Below are 13,289 nucleotides of genomic sequence, written 5' to 3' on the forward strand. Positions count from 1 at the left end.
ACTTATTTCCTGCCTCTCTCCCTTCCTGTATAATTCAGGACAAAAGTCATTCACTTATTGTGAGCAAGGTACAGGTAAGTACTTTGCCACAGGAGGCAAAGGTGGTGCCCCAGTGTGGGACTGCTGGGTGGAGCTGAAGGAGAACATTTGAGGGTGGTAGAGAGGGGACTTTCTGGGATCTGGAATAAGAAATAGGAGATTGGTTATTTAGGAGGGGGACTGATCTATCAAGTAAATAAATAAGGCTAATGGGAGCCAGATTTCTGTCAGAGAAAGGTATTACAAATATGAAAAGGGAGAAAGCTAGAATAAGGTTGGAATTGGAAGTACTGGTATACAACTCCCAATTTTCAATATGTGTAAAGTAATGTGTTTGTGCGTGTATGCATTTGCATTCGTAAGTAACAAATTATAACCCGTCAAATAAAACAGGAAGCCACAAATCCACAAGAAGGGAAACTTCTGCCTTTCAGTGGAATGGTAACCAAGAAATGTAAAAGGAACGGTGGAATTAGAAAATCAGTATTTGACAAATCTTCAGCAAATGCTAAAATTAATAGATGAAAGTGTGATGATCTCCTTATAAGATACTAATTAAAGGGAAAAAAGAGTAACTATAAAAGTGGAGGAGCCTGGCAGACACTACCTTCATTAAGTGATTAAAATCCAGTCGTCAGCAACTGCACAAATCAAAATTGTATAATACCTGATAAGATGCAAGAAGATAGTATCTCCTATGGTACTCTTGCGAGGAAGGTACAACCTGAGTCTAATAAGGAAACATCAAGCAAACCCAGATGTAGGAGCAATCTACAAAATAACTGACCTGAAATCTTCAAAAATATTAAAGTAATGAAAGTCAAGGAAAGACAAACTTTTCAGATTAGTGGAGATGAAAGGAACGGAACAGTTATATGCAAAGCGTGATCCCTTGCCTGTGAAAGTCTCCGTTGGGACAACTGGTGAGACTTAAGTGGGGTCTGTGGATTACGCAGTCGTAATATCTATGTGAACTTCTGAGTTGATGGTTCTGTTGTGGCGAAGAAGAATTTCCTTGTTTGTAGAAATTACACACTAAAGTATTCAGGGTGATGAAGCATCACTGGCTCAATGGTTTAGGGGGAAAGGTTCTTTGTACTTTTCTTGCAACTTTCCTGTAAATTTGAAATTATTTCAAAATGAAAATAAATAGTATAAAAGCGGTATTTTTTTTTTTCTCCATAATAAAAAAAGCAGCACCTAGGGGGCTCAGTCACTTAAGCATTTGACTCCTGATTTCTGCTCAGGTCATGATCTCACAGTTTGTGAGTTTGAGCCCCATGTCAGGCTCTGTGCTAACAGTTCAGAGCCTGCTTGGGATTCTCTCTCTCCCTCTCTCTCTGCCCCTCCCGTATGACTTTCTCTCTCTCAAAATAAAAAAAAAAAAAAAAAAAAAAAAAAAAAAAAGGAGGGGGGTACCATTTCAGAAAATCCAAAAAGCTTGTGTCAAAGCTCATTCTCTTTACATGGGCTTAATAATCAAGGATAAAGATCCAAAAGAAAAGATCAGCCTAAGTAAAATGTTTTTCTCTTTGGAAATGGAAATTTAACTTCCAAGTTTCTTTCATATAACTTGTTAATGTCACCAGTTATCTTACTTGGGATATTTTTTTTTTTCTTTTTTTCTTTTCCAGGTATTCAGAGTTGTTTTTCCTAAACTAAATCACAGACTATATTTGGAACAAAGAAATACTAAGAAGTACAATAGGCCCTTTCTTTAAGTGTTATTAAAGACTTAATTTAAACAAAGCTATGAGGGGATATCACAAAACTAAAAATAATTTTATATCGGCAAAAGTGAAACTGTAGCACTCATTACTTAATATTCCCAGCTCTGCATAACACAAAGACCTAACGTTAACTTTTAACAACCTGTGTCTCATAATATATGAACATATGGAATAAATAAAGTATGAACAGCTAATGTTTTTGCTTAAAACTTTGCATGTCAGGAATAGGAATTTAAGAAATAGAAATCTGTTAAGGAAGTTCTTAATTTTTCCAGTTTAGAGATTCCACTAAATTCAAGGCTGAGCCACAAGAAACATGCAAAAGACCATCTCCCAAATTATTTAAATCTTTTGTGGCAAAACTTCCCCAGAAATGGAGAAACACACAAAATTTCTTACCTGTTTATCAGAAGTTTATTTCCATTATCCCTTTCTCACTTTCTGGCATTGAAAATAGTGAAAAAAGTTTTTGCTAGTATTCACATACGGAACTTCATGTCAATTAGATAATTTTCCTGATTTCTAAAATGAATAATACATCTTGGTATCTATGAAGTAGGTTTAATGAAGAGATGGAAAACAATAATCCAATACCATCCAAGTCACATGTGTTTTAAAATAAGCTCAGATAGTTGAATCAGGGTGACAAATTATACTTAAATCTCAAATTTTAATGATATTGCTGAAACATTCCTCTTAATGACCCATCCATTTTCTTTAGGTTTGGCTTATTTCCTGTTCTCTCTTCATAGTACCAACTTACTAACAAATGGTCATCATATGAGATCATATGAAATACACTTGGGCTATTTTTTTGGTAAGCTCCTTGATTTGGCATCTGAATTCTAAAAGTCAATTCTCATGGTTAGTGCATTTAAATGACATTCTCAGGTGCCTCCTTTACACAGTGGGTGCTCAATAACAAGGTTTATTAAGAAAGGACCTTAAAGACCAGGACACTTCAGTTTTAGCCCCTCCTAAGGAAGTAACTAACAATTTTAGACAAATCATTTAACTTCCATTCTTTGGTTTTCATATTTATAAAATGGAAATGATGAAATCCTATCCACTTGATGCAAATGTGGGAAATTGGATAATATATTGAAGCACTCTGGAATATATCAGATTGTTTAGCAATCTTAATTTTTCAAAATCTTATCCCTGGGGTTGAAATTACTGAAGGCACTTGTGTCTCCTTATTTAAAAGATTTATGGAAGTCTCTTACCAGGGTACACCTCAATTCCTAAGTTTCACTTTCCCTCCCCAGGAAAGGTATTGATTTTTTTAGGTTGTCAAAATAGTAACTTGAAGCCATTAAGATTTGTGACAGATTATACCAAAGAGTACTTCTGTTGACAACGGCTTGCTTGAAGTTTACCGGGAAAAATATCAATGATGTCAGATTTACATTTGATATCTTAGGATATTATAGGATACTGTCCTGTGTATAAATCTAGATCTTTTGTCAAGATCATTTAACAAATTTAGAACATGATTTTGAAGGTGGTATGTCTTGTGCAGGGAAATTGTTCTGAAAGAAATTCTAGCTTCTCAGATTATCAGAATGCATCCTGTTTGTGTACTTCTCTAAATGGAATAATTAAGAGAATGTTTCCATTATTCATAGTTTGGCTTGTGGGGGTTGGAGAGGGAACAAGAAAAATCATAAGATATCCTTAGAACATTTAACACAAAATATACACATATATAGATCCTGAGATGTTACAACAAATGTTAAAATATATAGATCAACATGATCCAAATGGTTTCCAAGACACTGTTATGGTGAGTAAACAGCCATCATACAGTGTATGCTGAATGGATGTCCACATCGTGCCACGAAAACCCTACTCTGTGTTTCCAAGTTTGAAAGCTAGTCATCCAGAGCAGGGGGCCAGTCAACATCTACAGACTAGAAGGAAGAAAACAAGACATTAAAACATTACTGTTCCAGTAAGCATTTGCTGATAATGCTTCTAAACTTAATAGTTTTAATATAACACAACAGAAGAAACTGCATTTGAAGAACAGTCATTAAATACCACAGTTCAACACTCTAAAATCCACATGAGGCCTTGAGATTCTTGGGCCCAAGGTCTGTTTCTGAATTCATAGAGTATTTGGTTATCAGCCAGTTATTAATTGTACCTTTGAACAGTAAGAGACTAGAGTACCTCTAAATTTTCTAAATGTTATTTATGGGTAAAGTAGCAAACAAACTCAGGGAGCAAGACCAACTTTCCCTCGGAAGTCTCAGCAACTTTTACTCTTCAGATCATTTTCATTTTCCCATCTTGCATTTAACAAATACTCAAGCAGTTTATACACTTATAGTGTTATTTGTAACCTAGCAACCAAATGAAAAATAAATGAATATGAAAGAGCGCCTGGAACTAGAAAAGAATAAATGATCATTGAGTATCATTTCAGAAGTTTTGTTTCTTGAAAAATCAAATTTATCTATCTCTACTCACCTGGTTTGGCTCTTCTAGAACAAAACCTTTAAGTCATAGTGAAATTACAGTAGCAGACAATTTTTTCTCCACATAAGCAATCACTTCCTAGGCTTTACAAGTATGAAATTGCACCTTGTAATTTACAAGTATGAATTGCACCTTGTAAGAGGGCCTAATTTGAGAGAAAAGTTTAAAAAAATCCACTGTACCCATGTCTTGTTTTGTTTTGTTTTTGAGACTTAAATTTTAAAACCCAGTATGATTTACTAGACATGATTTTTTAAATTAATCTACAAGTTACTACCAGAATCAGGAAAATTGGGTGTGTGTGTGTATGTGTGTGTGTATTTTTTAGAAATCCCAAGATATTTTGGTTCTGTTTCAGAACACAGCCATGTACTTAACACCCATATATAAGTTCATGGGTTGTCTCTCATGCCTGAAAACTAAATATTTCATACCATGATCTTGTATGTGTTGAACGCAGGAGAGGTTTCAAAAGCTCCCTAGGTGATTCCAATGGACAAACAGGGATGAGGAACATTGGCCCGTGACTCTGATATTCCTAAACTGTTCTAAGAACTGAAATCAAGGAAGATGAATGCAGTTGAGATTTTCTTCAACTAAAGGTTGTCTTCCTCAAAATAAGTCTCATGAGAAGGCTCCCTGCAACCTTGAAGGTGCTGTCACTGGCTATACTGCAGGAGCTGTATAAAATCTAATTTGAAAGCTCTGAAGAAAACTGCCAGTAAGGTATTAATGCTCCAGTGATCATGTGATTACCATAGATGTTTTCACAGTAGGCAGTTATACCCACTTCTTTTTATAACATCAATCCCAGGTGCAAAATGCTAGCCTCCTAAAATTGTTTTTGTTGGGGGGTGGGTTGGGAGAGGGACCCCCTTCCTCAACAGGTATTTGTCAGAGACACAACTTGTGACTCAATACCTACTGATGCTCAAATGAGAAAAAATACTTATGGAGAATTTCCTGAAAGACCTATTCATGCCACTCTTCTAAATACTTAAGAATTTAACCTTGTTTCAATTCAGACTATTAGAGCAGAGAATTTGTACCACATCATAGAGGTCCCTTACAGAACTGCTTTTATAAATAACCGTTGGCTTATCTCATTTTCTATCCCTGTCCTGAATGTATGTTTCTGAGCAATCTGAAACTCCTGAAACAAAACAGGTATGGGAATTAACTCTCTAGAGTCCAAAGGACATATGAAGGGCTCTTAAGCATCATTTCCTCACTCCGTTTAAGGGTTTAAGATCTCATGCCACATGTAAAGCAACTTGGTTAGCAAATTAGCTATATATTTGCAAAAATCACAAATGAGACCTTGTATTTTTTAAAAAGATAAAAATTCCAAAGAGTCCCTCCCTGCAATACAATGCTACTGTGAGATTTTGACTATTTTCAAATACCTATTACGGTGAATAGAGATAGGTACCTGTTTGGCTTAATGCGCCACCCCCCCCCCCAAAAAAAGCAGAACTTTGTTGAATTCAATGTACAAACAGGCATTTCCACAATAAAATGGTTTACCTCAACATCCAGCTCAAGAATGTCTGCAGTCATATTCATTAGAGAGCCAATGTTCGGCTTGGTTCTCCCAAAGTCTCCATGTACAAACTCTTTAATGTAGCTGGGATTTGTTTAAGGAAACAATGGAGATAGCTATGCAGCACCAACTGTTTGGTGAGATTTGATAGGTAAAAGGGAAAGGACAGACAAAAGCAGAAATGTTACAAGGGTAAGGTTATTTCTGAGCTGTGACCAGTGATGTGTGTCTTAGAAAATAAGCTCTGGGGGGCGCCTGGGTGGCTCAGTCGGTTGAGCGTCCAGCTTCGGCTCAGATCATGATCCCACAGTTTGTGGGTTCGAGTCCCGTGTCGGGCTATGTGCTGACAGCTTGGAGCCCGGAGCCCGGAGCCTGCTTCCAATTCTGTGTCTCCCTCTCACTCTGCCCCTCCCCTGCTCGCACTCTGTCTCTGTCTCTCAAAAATAAATAAATGTTAAAAAAAAAAAAATTAAAAAAAAGAAGAAAAGAAGCTCTGGCAACTGGTTCCCACCAGCCTGGAAGCCAACAGCAGGACTCAGCACTAAAAGTCATGACTTTCTTTTTTTCTTTAGTTCACCTCCAAGTGCCAAAGTTTAGCTATGGAATTTTTTTTTTTTAAGTTTTGTTTGTTTGTTTGTTTCAAGTAATCTCTACACTCAGTGTAGAGCTTGAACCCACAAACCCAAGATCAAGAGTCACACGCTTCATTGACTGAGCGGGCCAGGCGACCCTGGATGTACATTTTTTTTTAAGTTTATTTATTTATTTTGAGAGAGAGTGTGTGTGCATGCATATGCACACGAGCAGGGTAAGGGACAAAGAGAGAGGAGAGAGAGAATCCCAAGCAGGCTCTGTGCTGTCAATGCGAGCCCCAGGCAGGGCCTGAACTCACAAACTGTGAGATCATGACCTGAGCCAAAATCAAGAGTTGGACGCTTAACCAACTGAACCACCCAGGGGCCCATGGATATGGATTTTTTTAAGTTAACTGTAGTTCAATACTAAGTAAAACAAAACCTTAGCTATTTTTTCTCTGCCACAAATTCCATTTTGTCATCTTTTTGGCCTCATTTTTCAATAATGTCAGCTGGCATCTGCCAAATGATAAGTTTCCACAGGGTCACACACAGAGTAACCTCAATGATGGCTTTCCTAGTAATGTGACCCAGTGACACAATAGGAGTAGGATGGGAGGGACAATAAGAATATTAATTTAGTCTTGAGAAAGGTCCTTCAGAAGGATTATCAAAGGACCTAAGTTCTTGTTTGCAACTCTTGCATGGTTAACAAGAGAATTAGGTTAATTCTTCTTTTAAAGGGGCAATTTTGTGTTTCCCTCAAGGTCTTCAAATTTTGAAGTCAACGGTTAATCCTAGAATTACTTATTAAGATTATATTAATATTCCTTACACAGGACTCTACTACAGGCTTGAAAATATTTATCTGAAAGATATAATTTTGCTAGCATTCAGTAAAACTCATTTAGCGTTATGTTGTGTTCTATAAACCAGCACTTAGTATAAAAACTTGATATAATTTGAATAGGAAAAGTAAGTTTATTCTTAGATGATAAAACACTTCCACCATTAACATGCTGATATGATGTCCTCACTTTCTGAAAGTTTATTCACTCTACTTTCACCAAATGTTTTGACTCAAGGATAAGACATATAACTATCTAGTAACTGCCTTCTTTACTAAATGCATAATTGCACAACAGTTATAATTCTTTTTCTCTCACTTTCTTTAGAGAATGCTACTTCTGAGGAGCAATGATGAGGGGACATGACCAAAAAGCCCCAGAATAACCAACTGGAAGGGCCAGAATGTTCTTATTCATATCCAGAAGGATGAGGTATAAGTCAAATGAACTAGTTCAGTGTACTGGGCAATGTATGTGAAAAATCCACATACTTCTGTGTATAACCACCTGGTATCTAAAGCTTTACCAAGTAGTCTTTCTTGGCTAATCCCTTAAATTCAGGTACATGGCTAGTCCTAAAAACGTTTTAGTAAGATTGAAAAGATACTTGTTTCTTCAAAAGACCACTGCATTTCACCTGAGCACACTACACCTAAACTGGAATTAGGTAAAAAAAGTGGGAACAACAACAACAAAAAAGAAGTGATTTCTTTGACATTCCATTTACAGTAGGCAAATGTGCTCCAAACAACAGAATTACAAAGGTCTGCCTGCTGTCTTCTCAACAGATCAATCCCTCGATCTAAACCAAAAGTTGAAAAGATTTTAAGAGTAAATAACATACATCTATTTCACCTTTGCAAATTCTGGTTGCTTCTGGGATGTCAAAGGGCGGGGTGAGGGAGGAGGTTGGTGGGGAAAGAGAGACAGACTAATTACAGCAATATGGTGACAATGCTAGTTGGTGATTAAAATAACTTTTTTTTGTTGTTGCCTTCGATCCATAAGTAGATCATTAGTTTTATTATAGTTAAGTATTTTATCACTTCATACTATTGGATCACTAAATAATATAAAAACAGGAAACAAACACACAAATATTAGGAGCACTTTTGAAAAGTAAACTAGAGCTAGGACTAAGGCAACTGCCAGATGTATTTTAACCAGCAGCTCAGGATTAATACAAAACCATACAAGGCAGAGCCCAATATGAAGAAGTGATCATTTGTGGACTGTTCTCTTGTTTTGGGCCAGGGGGCAAATAAAGTGTAGATCAGTATGTAAAGTAGGGCCACTCCCATCTACTATCAGTGTTTAATAATCTGGGGCAAGCGCTCCAAATACTGAAAGGACCCAAATGTCGTTATGAAAATGCGACTTGCAAAATGTTATGAAGACACAAATCAATAAATGAATCAATCAGAACTGTTTCCTGAGTCCTTACTATGCAGTGGGCATTGTGTGAGACACTGTGACTATTTTAAGGTTCACATTCTATTGGCTGCTGACTCATGGTTTAAAAAGTCATTTTGAAAAATACAAATTAAATGGGACCCCCCCCACACACACACCCCCAAAAACAGAATTTTTCTCCAACCTAATCCTTACCCTAATTGTTCCTAGATCAAGTTGAACCTATCTTCTGGGGCAGCGTGAACTCTTCCACTAAGGTTCCGCTTAGATTACTGCTGGGCGGAAGGCGAAAGGATACGTGCCAGCTTGAGTCTTCAGGTAGAGGTGGAAGTGATGTTCATCCACATAACGCGTCTCCATGGAGTGAATGATGCGAGTTCTCACAGCCAAGGGCCTCCGATGCAGGACTCGGAGGGGTGTTTTCTGGTCAATCTTTAAGTCCTAGAGGAGGATATGTTACACAACCATGGAGTCAGCTTTGCTCCCAGGGCACCCGGGGAAGCCCATCTCAGTGTCTCCTTTGTCATCCATGGCTCACCACAGAGGTCTTCTTTGGTGGACCCCATCTATCACTGTCAGGGTAGATACTGGTACTATAATAAATTGTACCTCCAAAGGTTCAGGCTCTATGGAACTTCTCATAATCTAGTCCGTAGTTACTCATTTTCTGGGCCTCCCTATGCTATTAAAAAAGGATTTGGATGGGGCACCTGGGTGGTTCAGTCAGTTAAGCCTCCAACTCTTGATTTCTGCTTTTGGTCATGATCTCACAGTTGGTGGGATCTAGACCCACGCTGGGCTCTGTGTTGACAGCTCGGAGCTGGCTGAGAATTCTCTCTCTCTTTCTCTCTCTTTCTGCCCCTCCCCTGCTTGTGTGCACTTGTGCTCTGTCTCTCAAAAATAAATGAATAAACATTTTTTTTGAAAAGGCTTTGAAGTAAATGATCCCCAAGGTCTCATTTACTCTAATATTTAACAAATTGATTAGGACCCCAGAGTTCTAGTCTATCCTTTATTTTAACAGAGCTCTTCTAGAAGATCTGTTCTTACCTTTTTTTCCCCTGACCCAACAGATGATTTAACAGTGGGGTGAATGGCTGAGGTGAGAAATGGCTTTCTGTAGAAGGTGAGACCTTGGCATCACTTGTGTGTATGGGCAGTGTGCAAGTTTGAAGGACAACCATATACCTACTCACTAGGTTATTTTTTTTGGTTATATGAAAAGATGTATCTGGAAAATTAAGTTACATCACTGTTTAGGGTAGTATTTTCAATGTAATAACTACAAAGAAGTGTGTACAATAAATCAAGACCTCTCAGTATTTGTAAGCCCAGTTCAAGTTACTTGAGAATAACAATACTACATGCTTTTGACAATTTAGATTTTTTAGGGGCACAGCCTTGTTTTTCTTCAGAGATTTCCTTTTGTCACAAGACATAAAATAAGAAATAGAGATTAAAATTGTAAAAGGTCAACTAATTCTAAGTTTTAAAAATAGATATTGGATATAACCAGAAATGTAGGTTCATGAGAACTTTGAATCCTCTGCCATTTCTTGCTGGAACAACTCCTTCCTAATTTATACGACTTGGGAGCGCCTGAAGCCATGCTAAGAGAACAAAGATTTCTGTCTGGTCTCCCCTCTATCAAGTTTTCCACCCAGAAAGAAAGAGCAAGTTCTGACAAAGACTACACTTGAAATGGTGTGACTGTTTTGATCATAGCAGTGAGTCAATGGCCCCTCCTAACTTGTAGGTTTTATGATTCCATAATTCTTTGATTTAGAAGCATGTTGTTCTGCTGAGATATGCTGTCTACATAAGGTCTGACATTTCTCTGGCCAAAAAGACAAAAAAAGGACATGGCTGAACTGTTAAGGAATCTGTACAGATACAGCCTTCACTGTAGAATACAGAAATAACTGGCCTTTAAATGAGTGACTAAGGAATGCTCCTCTCCCTGTACTAGTACTCACTCCCAGTCCTAGTCAATGGAAGTACTGACTGAGCTGGGAGACCCACCACTGCTTCCAATATAACACTCGTTCAGCACACACTCCTGTGTGTTTTGTGTCTGCTTGTTTTCAGTAGACAAAAGGAAACTATTTACTTTAACATTGCATTCTTCTGGCCCCATTCTGATGAATTTTCAGAAATACAGACACATACGCAAACAACTTTTTTTTTTCCTTAGAAATAGAATACTCTTAAAAAAGAAGAGACAACAGACTTCAAGCTGTATTAGAAAGCTGTAATCATCAAGACAGTATGGTACTGGCACAAGAACAGACACTCAGATCAATGGAACAGAATAGAGAACCCAGAAATGGACCCACAAACATATGGCCAACTGATTTTGACAAAGCAGGAAAGAAAATCCAGTGGAATAAACACAGTCTCTTCAGCAAGTGGTGCTGGGAAAACTGGACAGCAACACGCAGAAGAATGAACCTGGACCACTTTCTTACACCATACACAAAAAATAAACTCAAAATGGATGAAAGACCTAAGTGTAAGACAGAAGCCATCAAAATCCTTGAGGAGATAGCAGGCAAAAACCTCTCTGATCTTGGCCGCGGCAACTTCTTACTCAACACGTCTTCGGAGGCAAGGGAAACAAAGCAAACATGAACTATTGGGACCTCATCAAAATAAAAAGCTTCTAGACAGTGAAGGAAACAATCAGCAAAACTAAAAGGCAACTGACGGAATGGGAGAAGATATTTGCAAATGAAATATCAGATAAAGGCTTGGTATCCAAAATATATAAAGAACTTACCAAATTCAACACCAAAAACACAAATAATCCAGGGAAGAAATGGGCAAAAGATGTGAATAGACACTTCTCCAAAGAAGACATCCACATGGCCAACTGACACATGAAAAAATGCTCAACATCACTCATCATCAGGGAAATACCAATCAAAACCACAATGAGATACCACCTCCCACCTGTCAGAATGGCTAACACGAACAACTCAGGCAACAACAGATGTTGGCGAGGATGAGAAAGAGGATCTCTTTTGCATTACTGGTGGGAATGCAAGCTGATGCAGCCACTCTGGAAAACAGTATGGAGGTTCCTCAAAAAATTAAAAATAAAACTACCCTACGACCCAGCATTGCACTACTAGGTATTTATCCAAGGGATACAGGGATGCTGTTTTGAAGGGACACATGCACCCAATGTTTATAGCAGCACTATCAACAATAGCCAAAGTATGGAAAGAGCCCAACTGTCCATCGATGGATAAATGGATAAAGAAGATGTGGTATATATATACAATGTAGTATTACTCAGCAATCAAAAAGAATGAAATCTTGCCATTTGAAACTACGTGGATGGAACTGGAGGGTATTATGCTAAGTGAAATTAGTCAGACAAAGACAAATATATGACTTCACTCATATGAGGACTTTAGGACACAGAACAGATGAACACAAGGGAAGGGAAGCAAAAACAATATAAAAACAGGGAGGGGGACAAAACATAATATGGAGAACAAACAGAGAGTTACTGGAGGGGTTGGGGGGGATGGGCTAAATGGGTGAGGGGCATTAAGGAATCTACTCCTGAAATCACTGTTGCACTATATGCTAACTTGGATGTAAATTTTTAAAATTAAATAAATAAATAAATAAATAAATAAATAAATGTGAAAAAAACAAAAAAGAAGAGACAAATAGTAAATTTGAAGTGACTTTTTCTCAAAATGGGGTAGTAACTCAGTTTTTCTATTTTTTTTTTTTTTAATGTTTATTTATTTTTGAGAGAGAGATAGCAAGAGCAGGGGAGAGGCAGAAAGAGGGAGACAGAGGATCCAAAGCAGGCTCTGTACTGACAGCAGAGAGCTCAAACTCATGAACTATAAGATCATGACTTGAGCTGAACTCAGAACCTCAACCAACTGAGCCACCCAGGCGCCCCTCAGTTTTTCTATTCTTGATGACAATAGGAATATTTGAAAATAGTTTTAACCCCAACACAAAAAAATTATTAGAAGTCAGTTAGTCCCATCAGTCCATTTGAGCTATGAACCATTAAAATAGACCCTTTCATTGCTTACTCTGTACCTACAAAAATTATCTTTCACATTATTCAGCATTATTTCTGAATTAGCTGTGAATAGGGCTACCTTCAAACTATGAATGCATTTTTTTTAAGTAATCTCTATACCCAACATGGGGCTTGAACTCACGACCCCAAGATCAAGAGTCACATGTTCTACCAACTGAACCATCCAGGTGCCCCAAATCTATTTTTTAAATGAGTTCATCTTCCCCTCAGAATTCTGAATGACTTACATATGTGGTGAAATAGTGGTTTAGAAATTTGTTTTCCAATCTTAAGAATATCGGTCTAGAGTTAAACTATCATTCTAAAGGCTGCAGATAATGGGTTAAAAACCAAACGGCTTTTGATATAGACTCATGGAACATAAGATCTGGAGGCCCACTGGGGGTGATCTAGTCAACACCCACCCCCGTGTTAGGGATGAACGTGTCTTAACAGGTGAATGATTCATACTATAAACATTATTCTGCACTTCACTTTCTTTCTCATAATGTCATGTGTGTTTCTGTAAGTCATAGGTGTGGACCTACTTCTATCCTTTTTTCCAACAATTTTAGGCATATATACACACAAGAACATAAA

The 13,289-nt window shown here is 37.6% G+C and overlaps 1 protein-coding gene across 2 annotated transcripts in view; it reads right to left on the reverse strand.

Annotated features, from left to right (window-relative positions):
* Window positions 1-988: 988 nt before the first annotated feature.
* The window catches only part of PUS10 (pseudouridine synthase 10), a 72,673-nt gene continuing 60,372 nt past the window's right edge, over window positions 989-13,289 (reverse strand). For both annotated transcript variants that reach the window (XM_049651526.1, XM_049651527.1), the window contains 3 exons: window positions 8,931-9,073; window positions 5,781-5,880; window positions 989-3,682 (listed from right to left, as the gene is read on the reverse strand). In XM_049651526.1, coding sequence (XP_049507483.1) covers window positions 3,644-3,682; window positions 5,781-5,880; window positions 8,931-9,073 — 282 coding nt within the window. In that variant the 3' untranslated portion in view covers window positions 989-3,643. The remainder of the gene's footprint in view (window positions 3,683-5,780; window positions 5,881-8,930; window positions 9,074-13,289) is intronic.

Source organism: Panthera uncia (genome assembly GCF_023721935.1).
Source record: "Panthera uncia isolate 11264 chromosome A3 unlocalized genomic scaffold, Puncia_PCG_1.0 HiC_scaffold_11, whole genome shotgun sequence".
Lineage (NCBI taxonomy): Eukaryota > Metazoa > Chordata > Mammalia > Carnivora > Felidae > Panthera > Panthera uncia.